At 42.8% G+C, this 20,784-nt stretch overlaps 1 protein-coding gene across 1 annotated transcript in view; it reads right to left on the reverse strand.

The window, feature by feature from the left end:
* Positions 1-20,784, reverse strand: part of LOC308106297 (uncharacterized protein) — a gene marked incomplete at both ends in the record, with an annotated part of 99,952 nt that overhangs the window by 77,123 nt on the left and 2,045 nt on the right. Inside the window, 3 exons of the mRNA XM_080457343.1 lie at positions 19,593-19,735; positions 19,839-20,159; positions 20,502-20,603. Of these exons, the coding sequence (XP_080313469.1) occupies positions 19,593-19,735; positions 19,839-20,159; positions 20,502-20,603 (566 nt within the window). The remainder of the gene's footprint in view (positions 1-19,592; positions 19,736-19,838; positions 20,160-20,501; positions 20,604-20,784) is intronic.

Below are 20,784 nucleotides of genomic sequence, written 5' to 3' on the forward strand. Positions count from 1 at the left end.
CTGGCGAGGCAAGACGAATGTTGTTCCTGACCGACAAGGGAAAGCCAAGGTCATGGTTACGGCTGGCTCCGTCTCCTCTGCAAAAGATGTGGACTGCCTGCGCAGCTTTTTACCTCTCAGTCATTTCCGCATTGGCGCAGCTACCTCTGCAGCTACATTGGTCCAGGCTTAAACTTTGAAGTTGCCTCAAAAAGCAATGAGTGGCATGTATGAGGAGACGGTCGGTTAAATAAGAGTCTGCATTCAAAAGTTGTTGGCAATGGCATGGGTTCATTCTGATGTAGATAGTTTGACTTGACATACTTGACATGATCTTTCCACGTTTGACTTGATCTTTGATGCTCACTTTTTACCATCAAATTGAAACACTCAAAAACTGACTATTCTGGCAAAGGCATATCTGTGGTAATAACAGAAACTAACACTGATCTTTGTCCTTTCTCTTCCATGTTGCGTTATCTGCAATGCCGTTCACCTGCCAATGCCAACGAGCCACTGTTCATGACGGATTCTGGGAAAGCCATGTCTGGTCTTTGGTTCTGCAAAAAACTTCGACTTCTGTGTCAAGGCTGTGGGCTGCCTTCTGATCGCTATACATCTCACACCTTCAGTATCGGCGCCGCTACCACAGCAGCATCAAAAGTGCCTGCTCCAACGCTCAAAGCTTTGGGCCGGTGGTCCTCTGCAGCCTATGAAAGTTATGTTAGGCTAAACACAAAGGACATTCTTCAGGTTCAAAAACTGATGAGTGAATAATGTTGTAGCTCGCTGCTATTACTGCTAATTACCTTACTCCTGCTGTTATGGGTATAATAAATACTCTTAAAGTTGTTATGCTGCCAATGCTTGCTCAATTTGCTGCTCCAGGTGGTGCATGGGTACTGATTACTGATTTCTTTAATTAAGAGATAGAATGTCCTTTTCGATTCCTACTCGTGGTGCGGCATCGTAAGGTGGACATCGCTTTACGACGCGCTTAGGACACCTGAAGTTCAGGATCAGCAGGTGCTCTGCTGAACACATAGATTTTATCACATAATGCTAGTATGGCCAGTGTCTGATCCAAGAATACATAGCTGTGTTTCTGTCTCCAGGTGGGGGGATATCGGCATGGTCTTCCTGTATCAGGAGACAGTAGGCGCTCTGCTGCACACATAGATTTTATCACATAATGCTAGTATGGCCAGTGTCTGATCCAAGAGAACACAGCTGTGTTTCTGTCTCCAAGTGGGGGGATATCGGCATGGTCTTCCTGTATCAGGAAGTCAGTAGGTGCTCTGCTGTACACATAGCTTAAGGTTGGTGCTGAATGATCTGCTTTTTTGGGGGATTCTGACATTGCGCAGTTTGTGCTGTTTTGGGGGATTCTGAGTCCCTATGGTTGGGCAATGCGCTTTATCAGAGTACCTAAAAGCAGATCCAATTCATCGCCAAACCATAATAAATATATTGCTCATTTTATATTCAATAAATATATCTTATCCTTCATGATTTGTCTTTTTCTATTTATGAGTTGTCCTGACAGAACTGAGAAACATCATTCTCAACCAGTCACTTACCTGGACCTGAGTTGGCTCTGTACTTTTTCCGTGTACACTCTCTAATTTCCCAGGGGTCTATCACTCCTTTCCCCTCAACACCAAATCTGTTCGCTGAAAATAGCTGATCTACAAGCTCACAACGCATGGCGGAACTTGTAGATGTGCTATTTTTGCAGAATGTTGCTGATGGATAATTTATAATCCATAGTGTATTAGATTATGATTACTGTATTGTATCACTTTGGATAATTGCATAAAGTATGATGTATTTGCTCAGAAGGGACAGTTCTGTAACTACTGATATAAGATGTCCTTGCTCCCTGGCCTACTCTTTCTTACCCATGAATGTTGTGGCTACAGTTTATCCATGATGCCTTAGCACAGACAACCTTGCCACCAAGATGAGCCTTCGCCCCTATTCATGTTGATATTATATTGTGGGGTGGGCTTAATGAAAGATAAACTGTCTGTTATATTGATGAACATTTTGTATTACCAGTAGAGAATTTTGATGCTGTACCACCTTGTCTCTCCTGTGCAAATAATTGAGTAAACCTGATTATTATTTAAGACTGACTCCGTGTTACTTCTTTTTACGGTAATCCTTTTTGAAAGCGTACTTTCCTGGTTTTTCCTAAGTTATCAGTGGTCCTACGAGTCTAAGAAACAATCGGTCCGGTTCCGGCTCGGGGGAGGATATCGGTCTGCGCAAACCACTGTCCGCCTCCCCGGAGCCCGGGCTCGACACGTTTTCAGAAACCAGCTTGGGTTAGTACGCATTTTTCTCTTACATTATTTGCACAGCAAGGTGGAACTAGAATTTATTGGTAATTTGGATGTGCCCTGCTGACTCTAGCTGGCTATAGTCTGTCGGGACACATGTTTTATTGCCATGACTGAATTCTAAACTGCATACCTATGGTACCATATTTCACTGTTTATCAGTACTCTCTCTCTCTCTCTTCCTTCCTCTCCGCGGTTTCATTCATGCTGCCCAGCAGCTACTCTAGTGCTATGTTAACATAAACTAATGACCAGGTCAACTGTTGAAAAATAGTTATCCTCTCGATCAATCTGTCTTTCTCAATGGTAACTTTTGTGCTATGTTCCCATAGATAAACTATTGCTCACAAGAGCCTAGCTATGTGAACGTAGGTTAATGTCTGTCGTGTAAACTACTGTATCTATATTTATTCTATATATCTTGTATAACCCCGATATCATTCTCAGGGGTGTACGGTGTATGGATTGGATGTGATAAGTAGTTGACTGTCATTCTCAATGGTAACTTTTGTACTATGTTCTCGTAGACTATTGACTAGGATCAATCACTAGAGCCTCATTCTGTCTGATAGTCAGACTAAGTCGACTGTGTTCTGCCCGTGGTTCTACCCGTGGTGCAGTTCTTGAAATATAGATTGACTTTGGTTCTGCCCAAGGTGAAATATATATTGAGACGTCTCGCATCACAGCTCCTCTGCTGTGATTTGAATCTTTTAAGTTAACTCTTCATATTTTCTCACTCTTATTACTATTCATTTTGTTGGTTGTTATTGTTTTGTTTTTAGTTTTTAGTTTTTTTGTCATTCACATTGTCGCAGTATGCCAACTTAGAACATGTAGTGGAATTTTATTTTATTTTAATCTTTAATCATCTCTCTCTCTCTGTCTCCCCCACATTCCTTCTGGCCTCCTCCTGTAGTGTAGCTGACCTTGGAGTGGAAAACTTCCACTCTCCCTACTTAAACCACCCCCCCCCAGCAAGACCCACTTCTCATCTCTACTCCTCTGGTGTCTCCATCACTACTTTTAATTTTTGGTGCTGAATAGCAATACTATTTTTTTAAGATCCACTTAGACATACCTGCTGTGAAGTACACTCAGATTTGTTTTATTTTATTTTATTTTTTATATCATTTCATTTATTTATTTTCATTTACTCTCTCTCTCCCTGCAAGTCATTTAATCCTTGAAACACAGATACATTCAGTGTGTGTCAAATAGAGGGGATAATATATAATATATTTAATTATAGTAAAACAGGTCAATTGTCTACACAAGCCCACTCACTTCTTGAAATTCAAAATAGAGGTCAACATGTAGTATTTATGAGAACCCACTTTGAAATGATCTGATATCTGTCCCATTGGTTCTGATTTATTTTATTTCTCATTTCTGTTCACTTCCTACCCCTTACACAGTCTTTTAAGTTTTAGTCTGAATAATTCTTTTTTGGCGTTATGAGAAATATCCTCTCCCCATCACAGGAACCTGGACAGCCCAGGTTCAGACAGGGACCCACCAGTGGTAAAAAAAAAACACGACACACCCAAACACAGCACACCACTCACCCTGGCATACAAACTTCATTTGATACGTACATTTTTTAAAGTAAGGATGATGAGGAGGTGTTGTTTGACCTAACAAAATGTACTCTTTCTCCACGTTCTCAAGATGCGGGCCTGCTTGGACCTGCTATCGGCGAGCCTTCAGGACTTTCACCCCGGCCCGACGTTCCTCCATCTGACACAAGCACTAGTAAGAAATCAAAATCTTTACCTGAACGTCGGGTTAACATTAAAACCCACCATACACAATCACTTACTGCACAACATAACAAGCCAAAGAATCAACATCACACCTGGGGAGCCGGGGCACGCCGACAGCAGAGCCAGCCAGGACCAAGGACCCCAGGTAATGTTAACACACCACAAAACACCACACCACGAAACCCTAGACAGCGCCCTTCTCTTCCACCATTTGTACGATGCTGGTCGTGTGGAGTGAAAGGCGACCACCGGTTAGACGCATGTCCTAATTTCAACCAAGATCTCCCATTCAAACCCGCAAACTGGGTCCCTAGGTCTTTACGGCCGCAAGCATCACATTCATCAAAAGTGATGAGTAACAAGACTCCTTTCCCCCTCCCCCCTGGGGGGTGCTAAGGCCCACCGGGGAGGATTTGATTGATTTACACACAACAGTAGCACCCGAACATGAAGTGTTAGACATTGAACATATCCTACTCTTACACGCTGACTACACTAAAAGACCCCTAATTCATCTCTGGGTTAATAATGAAAAAACTACCTTCCTCTGTGATTCAGGTGCGTGCAGAAGTGTGTTAAACTCCACAGCGGGGCCCTTTCCCATGTCTGAAAATACCATGGACATCAAAACCGCCTCCGGTCTGTCCGAAACCAAGCGCCTGCCTCTACCCCTTGTCTAGCGTTCCCTGACTATAGCAAGATGTTCATACAAACTGTAGACTGCCGCCTGTGTGATAATGCCTCTTACATGTCTTCTGTTGTCTTACAGAAATTAGGCTCTTCTTCCAGGCCTGTGGCCTACTATTCTACTCGCCTTGACGCTGTGGCCGCAGCCATGCCCGTCTGCGTCAGACATGTCATCGCTGCTGCCCTGGCGGTCAAGAATTCTTCCTCTCTGGTTCTCTTCCACCCCACTACCTTGCTGGTGACTCATGCGGTATCTCTCCTATTGTTAGAACAGAAGCTTAGTTTCACGTCCCCTTGCACGACACCTTTCCTGTATGGCCATCTTACTGAGCTCCCCTCACATCACAGTAGAGTGCTGCACATCACTTAACCCTGCTACCTTAATTCCACTTCCATGTACCATTACTAAAATAGCCCAGAACACTCTTCCCAGGCCTGACTTAAAAAGTGAACCCATTTCTGATTGTGAACTCACTTATTTTGTTGATGGTTCTTGTTCTCTTGACTCCCTAGGCAAACGGTGTTCCGCTTACTCTGTGGTCTCCGCCAGCCACGTCATAGAGGCCAAGCGCCTGCCCCCCACTTATTCTAGTCAGATGGCAGAGCTGGTGGCTTTGACACAGGCCTGTATCCTGGCCAAGGATCACAGCGCCACCATCTGGACAGATAGCTTGTATGCATTCAACACACTGCATGTCTTCGCCACTCAATGGAAGCTGCGTAATTTCACAACCTCTTCTGGAGGGAAGATCGCCCACTATTCTCTTATTTCATCTCTCTTAGATGCGGTCATGCTCCCATCAGCGCTAGCGATATGCACGTCCTCCTGCGGGCCCAGCAGAACGCACCTGAAAAGGAAAAGCTCAAATGGGTCCGTATGGGGTGTGCCTTTGATCAAGACGGCTACCGCCGTTGCTCTTCCCCCCCTTCTCTACCTTTTCTTCCCAAGTCGCTGTTTCACCCCATCGCACTTCTGACCCATGGACCTGGTCATGTGTCCGCAGAGGGCATGAGAGGTTTAATTAAGCGTAACTTCTGTGCACCAGGTATCACAACTTTTCTTCAAACCTTTTGTAGAGAGTGTTTAATCTGCAGACAATACAACCCTCAGGGGGGAATGAAAATTTCCCCTGGCACCTTCCCTTCTCCCACGCGGCCATTTCAAACTCTTGAATTAGATTTTGTAGGGCCCCTGCCAAAAGTTCAGAATTTTCAGTATCTCCTCAATTTCATTGATCCGTACAGTAAATGGATAGAAGCCGTAGCCTGCGTCAAGAACGATGCACACACAGTGGCCCGGGTACTAAAAGATGTCCGGAAATACATGTATTCTGATCGTGGACTTCACTTCCTGAACTCCATTATAAAACATGTGTGTACAACAATGCAAATCACACAAAAACCACATTGTGCTTATAACCCTGAAGCCAATGGCTTGATTGAAAATGCTAATCGAACGATTAAAGGTAGAATCTTAAAAATCTCTGCATCCACAGGCATGCCATGGCCTCAGTGTGTACCTTTAGCTAGGCTGATTATGCATGTGACTCCCACTCTGAACGGGCAGTCACCTTATGAGATTCTTTTTGGGCGGCCTTACGTTGTCCCCTCACTAAAACCTTTCTCATTACCTCAGAAAGACTAAACCTTTCCCGATACAATGAAACGAATCGCTTATGAAATGAAAAGATTTCTGTCCTCAAAACCTGTTGCTCCTACCCTCAGACAATCTGCTGCTGTGTCTGCTCCCCCCCACACTATATCTCCGGGAGACTGGGTCCTCCTTAAACCAACCGTGAGGACGAAGGGAGGCCACCAGCGTTGGGGCACTCCACTGTGGGAAGGCCCGTTCCAAGTGACTCTCACCGACTCCCACGTCATCAAAGTATTCGGGAGAGGAGGCTGGATCCCTGTCCGACACGTGAAACTATCTCCTCCGCCTTTCAAAGACACTACACTCACTTCATAGAATTACATTATCTGGCATAACGTGATCATTAATTCCATTTGATTATTTGGCATTTATTAGTTCAGTTTCTGATGGGCTGGTCTTAAGTTAAATCTGGTTAATGTTTTTTTCTCGTTAGTGGCTAGTTTAGTTTTTTATTTTGTTTTGGTAGCTGACGGGATTCTACTTATGGCGACGGGGAAATATTTCTTGACATAACGGAATCCCACCCTTTTGTTTATTTGATCAACCCATCCTTTTTTACTTCATGTTAAATTTCCACCCTATAGTATTTGAGCGTTTTGCAACTAATGTAAGTCATGAAAACCCTTTTTACATACACTTGGTCCGCCATCTTTGTCTTCTGGGGTCTCTTTCTCCCTCCTCTTGCTGCTTTTCCCTGTAAAGCTGATCATACACATACTCTCTGGTGTGAAAAAGGCACATTGTATCCCCCTCCTGTTACCCAAGTAGACAGCACAAGTTATTCCGATGACAATATTAATTTATCCACGTTATTTGGATATTCCCCTGCTCACTCTCGCACACACCGGGCTTTAGAGCTTTGTGAAGATAATATTGCATGTGCTCATTCAATATTGCATCACCAAGCCCTATCGCCTGAACAGGATTGTTGGGTGTGTCGTCGCATGAGGCAACGTTTCTCTGTCACGCCCCTGTCCTCCCACTTTATACATCACCTGCATTATGAACAAGCACTAGGTTCTGATTCTAATTGTTCCCTGTCACATGCCATGCTAATGTTACTACAGATAGCTCTTGCTCATTCTAATGATGATTTCTCTCTGTTTCCTCCTCATAACATTTCCTGCATGGACACCGGTAAAACTGTGACTCACTTTGAAACCTTACTAGTTCCTGTTAAGAAAGCTGAGACATGCATTTGTGGGATTGAGGGACACCATGTTGGTTATTCTCAGTGTGACATTAACATTATTGTTAGGAATATGACATCTTCAACCTGTCTTATTACTTGGAAAAACGCCACTAGTTACAAATTCCCCTGTCCATTTACCAAATTGACATCAACGCCCGGCCTGTTTTGGGTCTGTGGTAAGCATGCCTTCGCTAATCTCCCTTTCACAGGATGGTCAGGCTGCTGTTATCCAGCCATAATACAACCTGCAGTGACGATGTATGCTGCAGAGACAGAGGAGCGGCCTCACAGGCCTCGAGTAGACTACACCCACCGATCGAAGAGATCTGGGAACAAGTACTTAGGGTACATTCTGGCCAATCCGTTTACATCTCAAGCTGAGACGGTAGGATGGGGCCTTTTCCCCTTTGGTGGAGTGGTAGCTTCCAGAAAATCAACGAGCTTGCTGTTGAGCTCCTCACGTTGACCAATGAGACGATCGCCAGTCTGGCGGCCCTTAATTCGGAACAATTTCAGATTAGGGAGGCTGTCCTCCAGAATAGAATTGTGCTAGATACACTGGAAGCGAAGGCAGGAGGCGTATGTAAAGTAATTGGAATAAGTTGCTGTTTTTATATTCAGAATAATTATGATAATGTCTCTTCTGCCATAGGAAGGATGCAAGATGCAGTCCGTGAGCCTCTCCCTGCTGATGACTTCGCCTCGTATCTCCGAAACCTGGGCTGGGGGTGGCTCACCTGGACTGCAGGAGTAATACTTCCCATTTTGATCCCTCTGGTAATAAGAAAAAAAAATTGTGTCTATCTTGTGCTTAGTTGACTGCGAACTTGACACCCTTTGACCCTATCCAAACTGATAACAAGATGAGGGATTGATGGATAATTTATAATCATAGTGTATTAGATTATGATTACTGTATTGTATCCCTTTGGATAATTGCATAAAGTATGATGTATTTGCTCAGAAGGGACAGTTCTGTAACTACTGATATAAGATGTCCTTGCTCCTGGCCTACTCTTTCTTACCCATGAAAGTTGTGGCTACAGTTTATCCATGATGCCTTATTAGCACAGACAACCTTGCCACCAAGATGAGCCTTCGCCCCTATTCATGTTGATATTATATTGTGGGGTGGGCTTAATGAAAGATAAACTGTCTGTTATATTGATGAACATTTTGTATTACCAGTAGAGAATATTTTGATGCTGTACCACCTTGTCTCTCCTGTGCAAATAATTGAGTAAACCTGATTATTATTTAAGACTGACTCCGTGTTACTTCTTTTTACGGTAATCCTTTTTGAAAGCGTACTTTCCTGGTTTTTCCTAAGTTATCAGTTGCTATGGTATATCCAGGACTAAAAGTATCGTTTCAAGCATATTTCCATGATATTCCATTTAATTGGTAAAACACTTGAAGGTTTGTATTTAGGACTGAGTTTGACCTTTGGTCAAATAATGTAAGCCAGAGAGAGATTTCACCCAACTTTGTGTGGGCTCAGCTGTAATGCAATCAGTTCAGAGTTCCTGGCCATTGTAGAGTCCAGGTAAGAGGTGAGAGGCACAACAGTCGTTTTGATACAGGAGCCCATCAGCTGAAACTGACCTCTCCCTGAAAGAGAGCCAGGCTCCTGTCCCCACCTTCCATCCCTGGGCCTGGCCCAGCCGGCCCCAAGGAAACAGAAGGAGACCACCGGTCAGGGGAAGAAACCAGCCAAAGCCAGTGCCGGCTTGTTGAGGCGACCCGGCACATGGGAGGCGCGTAACGAGGCCCGGGGTGCGATCCGCCACTAACATTAGTATGAGAAGAAATGAGCATTTGTGGTTTCGGAAACAGGTTTATTCCACACACACAAAGCACATTACACACATTTGACTGAAAGGACAGCATGACAATTAAATTGTCTTTTTTAGCGTCTCTTATAGTCTCTGTGTTCCCGCGGAGCCACCCGTGGCCCTGTCCGTCGGGGCAAGAAGAGCGCCAGTGCTGGTCCCCAATTGGGTAGCTGACCCCGCATAATACCGGCCAAGTGGCCGTGACGGGATCAGCCATAGACCGTCGCTTACCCCTCCCTTTGCGACCAGCCCCGAGGTCCTTTCGAGGGGGTTTTACCGGAGGGGGGGTTTCGGAGTCCTTGTGCTTCCTCACGTCCCCCACGCCGAGGGAGTCGCAGGGACGTTCCCAGGAGTTGGTTCTGGTGGAGGACGACCTGGACGCTCCTCGCCTGCGTCCAGCGACGGCGGCGGCTAGGAGACCTGCGGTCGCCCCTCGCCATTACTGCTCCTCCGCCTGTGTTCTCCCGATCAGGTCCGTGCTGCTGTCGAAGAGGTTATGGGCCTGGAGGGGAAGGGCGAGAAGTCCTGTAGACACATCCGCCCCCGCAGTTGTGGCCAGGTCCAACCACTGGGCCCTCTCCAAGTCCGCGTTGAGGGCCATGGCTCGACCTGTCCACATTAGGCTCTGGCAGGTGCAGAGGATGGCTATCTGCATCAGTCTGTCCAGCTGTTGCATCCTCCACCCACTCTCCGTGGACCGCTGTCGCAGGCATCCCGTCCACCAGGGGTTTGGCCACCAGCTCTTTAAGTCTGACGGCGGCCGACCCCTGCAGCAACGACACCACGTTGAGCGCCTCCGCAGCCGAGCCCGAGGCCTTGTAGAGAGCGTTGAGGGCCGCGGTGCGATCCTGCCTGGCATGCTCGGCGAAGATGGGCCGATGTCCCGTGCCGATTCCCATTTTGGTTGCGAACCCTAGCCGCTCCGGTTCCCCCCTACCTCACCGCCAGGAGTGGTGCAGGGCTGCCCGGACTCCCACCGCCTCGGGCGCCTCCATCTTCTTTTCCTCCAGTCACCACAAGGCAGGTAAGCGCAGCTAGGTTAAACCAGCCTAGCTTCCGCCTATTAGCTTAACGCGGCCTGTAGCCTGGCTAACAGCGCGCCGTTAGCTAACTTCTTAGCTCGTGGAAAAACTGAGAGGACAGGAAAAGTAACGCGGGAGCGTTTTAATCTAACAACGATAAACTGTGTAGATAACGAAAACGCCCGTAGAGCGACACTGGGTGCCCTAGCTATGGGTTTTGTTGGGATTCGTTGAAGTTTATCGCGGTTGCTAGTCGTGTTGTCTTTAGGACTCGTGCGCATTCGCTGCTAGCAGAGTGAAGGAAGAGGACGAACCTAGTGACGCTGGGGGCTTTATAACCCAACCGGTTTCCGGTTTGCGTCACAGAACCCTGTCCAATCGAAGATTGTTTCCGGGAGCTCATGTGTTGTGCTCTGTGCCATCGCCAGAGGGCGATGATATCCCATAAGTAAGTTTCTTATGAAGAAACGAAAAGAACAACTTACATTAACCACTTCAGCCCTATAAAAAACTGTGGCTATTTGAAAATAGCCGATGTACAAGCTCACAGATGCGACGCGTTGTGAGCTTGTAGATCTGCAATTTTCGAAATATTTGTATATTAAGTATATTTTCACCCCAATACTTTTGTACTTTTACTCCAGTAAATTTAGAATTCTGAGACATTTACTTGTAACAGAGTATGTCTACATTGCAGTATTGATACTTTTATTCAAGTAAGAAATGTGAGTACATATGTTAGGGACATCAAGGCATTGGTCATAGAGCTGGAGTTATTGGTCACTTCTCATTGGCTGACTGCATGCTGTTCCTAGAAGTTATGGATATGGGTCAAATGCCAGTCCAAAAGCCCTGCTAGCAGACCCTATATACGGCTGTGATGCTCCTTGAATTATTAACCATTGACAAAATGTTGGTTTATGTGAAGTAATTCATTTCTGTCCAGTCTGCTCTTTAATCTAAAAAGAAATACATAACAACTTCAGGGTGTTGAGGGGACTAGTACCACAGAACGTGTTGTCCAAAACAAGTAAGCTGATTATATAGTGTGTGTGTGTGTGTGTGTGTGTGTGTGTGTGTGTGTCTGTGTCTGTTAGCCTAGTAAAGGGGGGGGGGGGTTACCAGGCTATGTTTCTGTATACATTTTATTTATTTATTTTTACACTTTACGCTTTGTCATATGTACGTGCAACAATTTATATCGACTCCCTGGTCTCAAAAAACAATGATTTGACTCTCATGTGTGACAATGTTTACTGTTTAAGAAACTAATTTGGACCAAACCCAGTTCCATCAGAATCAACACACTTCATTCATCATATGAACATGGTATTAAAACACAACAGATGGCTGTTAGATTGTTATTCACATTCTAATAGGCCAGGTTCTCAACCTTTTCAGGCCGTGACCCCCCAAAATAATCATATTTGAACTGGGGACCCCCTCTTCTTTTTTTTTAAATAGTTTGTTGATTACTTTTGATGCAGTAATGGTCTTTTTCTTTGCTTAAGTGTTTTACTTTTTTAGGTATTAAAAAGGTTACTTAAATTGTAATTTCACTGTCATCTGGAGACGACCTGTGGGGACCCCCCTGTTGAGAACCACTGCCATTGGCTCCCCTTTAGCCAAATAATGAAATTAAATCATAACATCATGCCAGTGAGTGTGTATTGGGTTGAACTGAAGGTCAGTCAAACCAAAGCAAACACAAACTACCACATGAAACACAGCCATCATGTAGCTGTACCAACACACCATATAATACATTGTGAAATGTTGATTTCACTAGAAAACTCTTTCACAAATGTAGCGTCTTTTTAGACCACATGGAATGTCATTCCATCCTTCACCATCAACCTCAGCACAGTCTTCTTTTCCCCAATATCCACCGTCATTAGGCTCGTCTTTGTTCCAGAACCTGGAGAAGTATGGACATTTAATTCATCATGATACTTTACAATGATGTTTTTTCACTGTAAATGTTTTGTTTACTAATAATTACACCAAATAACTGGATAGTGAAATAGAAAACATGTAGAATTGCCTTATTGTGTGGTATATTTGTATTTTATAATAACATTTCATGCCATTTAGAAAAATGCTGAAATATAGTAAATATGTGGAGTGTGTTTAAAATGTTTGTTGACATGAACAAGAAGATAAGTCTTACTGTGGTGTGGTCGGTTCAGGAGTTCCATCCATCCATTTCCAGATTCCTTCCCTGTCTATGTCAGTCAGACCCAGCCACACCTTCTGCGTTAAACTGACAACAAAGTCCTGCAGAGAAAAGCTGCTGGTTATTGAAGCACAAACTGTACAATAGATTTGTTTCGCCATGAAGTGGAATATGTGCCGCACACACGCACACACGCACACACACACACACACACACACACACACACACACACACACACACACACACACACACACACACACACACACACACACACACCTGTTTTTCTTTGCTCTTTATGACCATCAGGGTTGAGTTGTTGTCTACACAGTATTGTCTGCTCTGCTCCCAGGTTTTATTCTCAGTAGAGATGTAATAACACACACCATCACCAAATGTAAATCCATGTAATGCTAGCAAGAGCAGAATAATGTTTAATTATTCATTTTTATTTAAAAAAGAAATTGACATGATATATTGTAACAATGAAGGAGAATAGTAATTCTCACTGACCACAAAGAAGCCTTCCCAGCTCAGCAGGGTCTTCAGTCAGGTTGTGTAACTGGTCAAAACGGATCTGCAGCTGGACGTTTTCTTTAGTCATGTTGTTAAATCTGGTCTCTAACTGGTCTCTCTGTTCAGTCAGGTTGTTATTTCTGGTCTTTATCTCGTTTAACTCTTGGGCCAGGTTGTTTTTCAGTTCAACATCTGCAAGAAGAAGAAGAATCAACAAACTGATGAGCTTTACATGTTCACCATGTGACAAAGGGTCCTCTTTTGGGTAAACTTGTGAACTGGTGTGAGGCACAGTCAACGGTGTGGCAGCTGGGGCATGGTGACGGAGAATGAAACCCGGGGTGAAGTGGTGAGGTGGGTTGGATAAAGGCTGCAGCATTCTACGTCAATAAGAACAAAATGATTACATGATATCAATGCGTCAATATATCATTAACAAGAGGAAAAAGGCTCAGCAGCGACTGTACTGGCTCCGCCGCCTGAACAAGTTTGGAGTTGGACAGCACATCCTCAGGCTGTACTACAACAGCTCAGTTGAACGCGTTCTATCAGGCTGTGCCTGGTATGGAAACTGTACCGCCCGAGAAAAGATAAGCCTACAGCGAGTAGTATGATCGGCAGAGCGAATAATGGGAGGCGTGCCCCCCGCGCTCCAGGAACTGTAGAAAAAGTGGTGTATAGTCAAAGCCCAGCATATGGAAGGAAATTAGAGTGTTTTTTAGAATTAAAGTCAGCTATTCTGATTATTTGAGAAGTAAACTAATACTTAGATTCTTATACTGTGCGTATATTTGAATCATTTGTAGATCTAAAAGTGTTATGAGTTTAGCATAAATGTGTCACTATGACCTTATATTCCAAAACTGTGTTATTAGCATGAAATGAGATGATCTCTCTCTCTCTCTCTCTCTCTCTCTCTCTCTCTCTCTCTCTCTCTCTCTCTCTCTCTCTCTCTCTCTCTCTCTCTCGCTCTCTCTTGCACAGCACAGCCAGTTTCCCACTAATCTAGACAGTAGGGGTAGTGAGAGTTATCTACAGTACTCCCCCACATTCCACAGGTGCCTTGAGAAGCCGAGGTCATCTCGCAGCCCGTGAGATGGTAAACAAACAGGGAGGAAACCATTTGCCTTACTTCGATGGATGGATCAACAGCGACATCTATCGATAATGTTTTATTATAATCTAAATTTGTTAAACATAAGCTTTGGATAGGGTCAGGATGCTTCAGTGCAGAAATATCGCCCTGTCTGTAGCATCATTACTCTGTGCTAGGGAGAGATTTCTGTATCCAGTCCAGAGCCTCTGAATTAAATTGTAACTGCTGGTAATTGTATGATTTTTGTATATGATAATTCATTCTGATTGTTTAATAGACTCATAAATAATTGTAAACTTAGATTAAAGGGTAATAAATAATTGGATTCAACCACAATTGTAATCACCTGTGTAGCGACTCTTATTCAAGGGGTACCCCCTCACTCTATAGAACCGCACTGAACCATGCACCTTGCTTATTTATGAAGTACTAGACCTGACTGTTTTATGGTGTGAAGGGTCAGCTCTTAATCTAACACATATCATCAAGGACAAGCACCACCCAAGTCACAAACTGTTCAAACCCCTACAACGACCACGACCGGGCAAGGGGGCCTGCCGCAGTATCAAGAGCAGCACTACTAGTTTTCACCCGTCTGCCGTCAGACTGCTAAACAAGGCATGAGCCTTGTTTACAGGACAAGTGAATTGACTTTTTAGTGTGGTTGCCCTAACAGGGCAACCACACTATTATAGTACTCTATGTTCTTTATTTAGATCTTATAGATAAACTTTTATTTTTACTCCTCCCAGTTTTTTTCCCCCAATTTCGTGCCATATGTCAAAATGACCGATTCATCGGGAATCCTGTGCTTGTACTTTGCTAAGACATTGGTTACATAGTTTAATTGATATTGATTTATTAGTGCATTACATTTCCCCATCCACTTTAATGGGAAAATGAAAAAACTCCCATTCAAGTATTTTTTTCTCAGAAACCGTAAGGGCTACAGTTACAAGACTTGAGGGGAGGTTAATTTAGTCCGAAATTATAAAAAAAATCACACCCAGTGTGAAGTGAGCGGTGTTATTTAGAAACAACAGTGGTCATCACAGTGATGGAAGCTCACTTTAAAAATATATATATTTTTTGAAGTGCGTGGTGCTATTTATAGGTTATTATTTCATCATGCGTCTCGCTAGCCAATGAAAGCAAAGGGTCTGAATAGAGTCAGCCAATCACGGTACGGCGAAAAGGGTGTGAATAGAGTCAGCCAATCACAGTACAGGGAAAGACGAATTCCCAACCCCACTTATAGGAGCGGCTACACCGCTCAAAAATAATTACACCAGTCGGCCTCATGGTGGCGCTGTAACAGCCCACTTACGCTTTGGCCTATAACTCTTGAACCGTAGGTTGTCAAATAAAAATATTTTGTCCCTAGATTCCTTGGGTCACGACGCAACTCCCTATATAGGCCACGCCCATTTGCGTCAGGATACATTTTCCGCCATTTTGAATTTTCTTCAAAACACACTTTTTGCTTCTTTTCCTACATATTTTGTCCAAATCCCACAAAAATTGGTACACGTGATCTCTGGACCCATGCGATAAACACATCCAAACGGAATTTTGATAGTCCTTACCGTTCGTCCGTAATTGGCTTCCAAAGTTAGTGGGAGGGGCCCATTTTACCAAAAATGCCAAAAAATCACGAACGAAACGTCCGGTCAATCTCAAATATTAGAGTCTCATGATAGTCAAACATGCGCTGAAAGTTCCTGAGAGGCTACCGCTAACGCCGAACGATTTAACACTGGTTGCGTGTTTCTTTCCAGAACCTGGCAACTTGGTGTTGCCAGGTAGAGAAACAAGCAACCAGTGTTAAATCGTTCGGCGTTAGCGGTAGCCTCTCAGGAACTTTCAGCGCATGTTTGACTATCATGAGACTCTACAATGAGTAGTAGTAGAGAAAAAAATAACTTTGCATCGGTTATAATAGACGAATTTCCCTAAGCCACGCGCTCCCATTATGACAACGGAGGGGGTTGAAAAAATGACGACAGGGGAATCTCTGGAAAAAACAACGCCACTTTTTACGTCGGTAGGTGAGTAACGACACATCAAAGATAACACTTAAAATGTCCGGAATTCTCCTTTAATACCACCACTTTTACTGAAAAGCATCACAGCCCAAACATTACAGTAACTAATAATTGGGCCGCGCAACCCGCAAATGGCCGTAATAATCCTAAAACGGGAGCAAAAATATAAATATATAAATCCCCTAAAGCCCCTGGCTGAGTGGTGCGTTGGCCGTGCTGTTGACTCGGCACTATCCGAGTTGCATAACAATATGGAGGGAATGAGTTATAATCTGAAGTCTTGAAATTGCACATACTGTAGAAGGCGGTGCTTGCTTGCACAACATGGCATGTTCACCAGCCGAATTACGAACATTGCTGGCTCACACTAACCTACCTGACCTGTGCTCCGAGGAGCACTTTTTCTAGTCATTCTTATTATTTTAATAATCATTATTAATATATTATTTATTTTTTACCTCCATGCTTCTCTCGTTCTGTGTTCTTCTGTACTGCATCATGCTGTGTCCTAGGGTCAGGGTTGTGAACTTTGGGGCTGTCTGCAGTGTCATAGATGTCTACTGTCTTCTCTTCCCATTCTCCCCTGTCTTCATTCTCTCCTTTTTCCTCCAAGTCTACCTTCCTCTCTCTTCGGCCATGTCTGACCTTCTTGGTCAGGTCTGGCAGGAAATAAGATGAAGATTAATGATTGATTCAAATAGTGAAGTAATTGTAATTTATTCCTTCTTCATTCCTGAAAACTTCTCATGTTGGTAAATACACGGCAGCCTACCTTAACTGCTTTAAGGAAGTTATTGTCCCCTTTTTAATTTAAAGGGGACAAGCATAAATAATTATTTAAATTAAAAAAACAGCAACAACTAAAAACTGCACTAAATCAATCCCACAGTTGTTGTAGAGTATTGTGGTGATTGATATTGGATCACAAATTGGATCATTGTGTGTTTTAAGTAAAGTAAAGTTAAGTAAAGTAAAATATAATTAACTGTATGTAAGAATTACAACACAAAAACATTCGGAAACTGATTTCGACTGTCACGACCCAGGCTAGGGGTCACTAGGTGTAACATAAAAGATGGACGGACTCCCTCCTTCCCAGTCCCCAAACAGCCAGACCACACCGGTTTAAAATCCTTAACTTTATTTTACATTTAAGATGAAAACATCAACATTACCTCAGAGAGGGGACCATAACTCCTATACATACAAAACAGAACTCATACTCTTAGTCTTACCCAACATAAAGGGAACCAAAAATACAAATCTAACATAATATAACTAACAAAAACAGAGAACAAACTAATAACATAAGGAGAGGCCACCCACCCCCTACACACAAGGCATTACATAATCATAATTCTAAAACAGAGTACTGTTGTTTGCGGCTGGCTAGGAGGAAGACATCTGAGGTAATAAAGACAAATATACTTAAAGTACCAAAAGTAAAAGTAGCCTACTCATTATGCAGAATTTAAAAAATAGTCGATCTACCAGCACACAATGCGCCGCACTGCGACGTATTGTGAGCTTGTAGATCGTCTATTTTCAAATGGCCGAAATGTATATAGGGCTGGCTGAAGTGGTTAACGTATGTTTTGTGATAATAATCAAAATGTACTAGTAACTACTTGTAACTAAAATGTTCAAATAATTGTAGTGGAGTAAAAAGCACAATGTTTGCGTCTGAGATGTAGCAAAGTAAAAGTACAGAAAATGTAAAATACCCAAGTAAAGTAAAGTACATACTTGAGTATATGTACTTAGTTACTTTAAACCACTGTTTCTCAGTGGCTGGCTGCTTGCATGCTGTTCCTAAAAGCTATGGGTAAAATGCCCAACACCCCACCCCAGGCCAACAGTAGGTGGACAGTAGGTGGACCATATACTGTACAGTATTTGTACATTTCTGTCAAAATGATACAACACAAAAAAGCTTGAGAGCTTATATCCATTGTGGTCCTTTATGAGGACAATGACCCCGTATGAGGACAATGAATGGGGGAAACAAAAAAAAAGATGTTGAGATTATACAAGAAACAAGACTACGAGTCCAAAAGCCCTGCTAGCAGACCACATACCATTATACAAATGTTAATTATAGCTTTAAATCTCATTTTATGCCAGAAGAAAAACAGGGAGTAATACATGTGAGAGTGAATTATTAACCATTGATAAAAGGTTAGTTTATGTTTAGTAATTCATTTCTGTCCGGTCTGCTCTTTAATCTTTACAGCATGTCACAAGTTTATTTTTTGTCACATACTGTACGTGCAACAATTAATATCAACCCCCTGGTCTCAAAAACCATTGATTTGACAATTTTTGATGATGAAATTATGTAACCGATAACTTGCAGTGTGATTTGTAGTCGTGTATAATTTGACTCTCATGTGTGACAATGTTCACTGTTTTAAGAAACTCATTTGGACCAAACCCAGTTCCATCAGAATCAACACACTTCATTCATCTATATGAACATGGTATTAAAATGATATTCTATAATCTCCCCTTTAGCCAAATAATGAAAATACATCATAATATCATGCCTACAGTGAGTGTATATTGGGTTGAACTGAAGGTCAGACAAACCAAAGCAAACACAAACTACCACATGAAACACAGCCATCATGTAGCTGTACACAACTATAATACATTGTGAAATGATGATTTCACCAGATAACTCTTTCACAGATGTAGAGTTTTCTTTGACCACATGGATTGTTATTCCATCCATCACAATAAAGGTCAGCACACTTTTCTGTTCCAATGTTATTAGGCTCATGACGGTTCCAGAACCTGGAGAAGTATGGACATGTAATTCATCATGATACTTTACAGTGACGTTTTTTCACTCTAAATATTTTGTTTTCTAATAATTACACCAAATAACTGGATAGTGAAATAGAAAACATGTAGAATTGCCCTATAGCGACAGTGTGGTACATTTGTATTTTATTATAGCCTTTCATACCATTTAGAAAAATGCAAAAAAAATGTAAATATGTGGTGTGTATTTAAAATGTTTGTTGAAATGAACAAAAAGATAAGTCTTACGTTGCTTCGCTCAGTTCTGTTTCATCCACCCATTTCCATTTTTTTCCCTTGGCTATGTAAGTCAGACCCAGCCACAAGTTCTGCTTTAAACTGGCAACAAAGTCCTGCAGAGGAAAGCTTCTGGTTATTGAAGCACAAACTGTACAATATATTTGTTTCTCCACACACGCACGCACGCACGCACGCACACACGCACGCACGCACACACACACACACACACACACATACCTGTTTTTCTTGGCTCTTTATGACCATCAGGTCTGATTGTTTGGTTTTACAGTATTGTCTGCTCTCCTCCCAGGTTTTCATCTCAGTAGAGTTGTAATAACACACACCACCACCAAATGTAAATCCATGTAATCCATGGGATGCTAACAAGAACAGAATAATGTTTAATTATTAATTATTATTAATATGATGTTTTTATTACATGATATACTGTATCAATGAAGGAAAATAGTAATTCTCACTGACCACAAAGAAGCCTCCCCACCTCAACTGGGTCTTCAGTCAGGTTCTGTAACTGATCAAAACGGATCTGCAGCTGGACGTTTTCTTTAGTCAGGTTGTTACCTTTGTTCTCTAACTGGACTTTCTCTACAGTCAGGTTGTTATTTCTGGTCGCTAACTGGTCTTTCTCTACAGTCAGGTTGTTATTTCTGGTCTCTAACTGGTCTTTCTCTACAGTCAGGTTGTTATTTCTGGTCTCTAACTGGTCTTTCTGTTCTGTCATGTTGTTGTAGCTGGTCTTTATCTCGTTCAACTCTTGGGTCAGGTTGTTTTTCAGTTCAACATCTGCAGGAAGAAGAATCAACCAACTAATGAGCTTTACATTTGTTCTGATAGTGAATCTTCATTTGACCATGTGACAAAGGGCCCTATTTTGAGGAAACTTGTGAACTGGTGCGAGGTGCAGTCAGCGGTGTGGCAGCTGGGCCATGGTGACAGATGTTTGGTATTTTCTGGACAGGAGAAAATACCAAACCCGGCGTCTAAAGGTCTTTAACTTTTAAAAATGTAACTTCTGTTGCACACCTCATGCCAGTTCACCTGGCCCAAAATAGGGTCCAAAGTATTTCAAGTAACAGCCATCCATGCTATTTTTTGACTCAAATAAAGATATAGAATGACACTCACGGTGTATGACCAGGCCAATGATGACAGCCATTAGGAGAACACACAGCAGCAGCAGACACAATCCAGCCACTATGAAGAGATTCTTCTTTGTCTTGTCATTGTCTGAAAAACACAAATATATGAGGTTAAGCTACTTGAGCAGTTCCAAAATAAGTAACAAAATAACAGACACCATTTAACAATTATGCTTTATGAAAGACAGTAAGTAATTGATGTTCTCAATTGACAAAAATAATTTCACACTAGAATACAGAGTAGCTTGAAACTGAACTTTGTACTTCTT

The sequence above is a fragment of the Gymnoscopelus braueri genome, assembly GCF_963280865.1.
Source record: "Gymnoscopelus braueri genome assembly, chromosome: 2".
In the NCBI taxonomy this organism is placed as follows: domain Eukaryota; kingdom Metazoa; phylum Chordata; class Actinopteri; order Myctophiformes; family Myctophidae; genus Gymnoscopelus; species Gymnoscopelus braueri.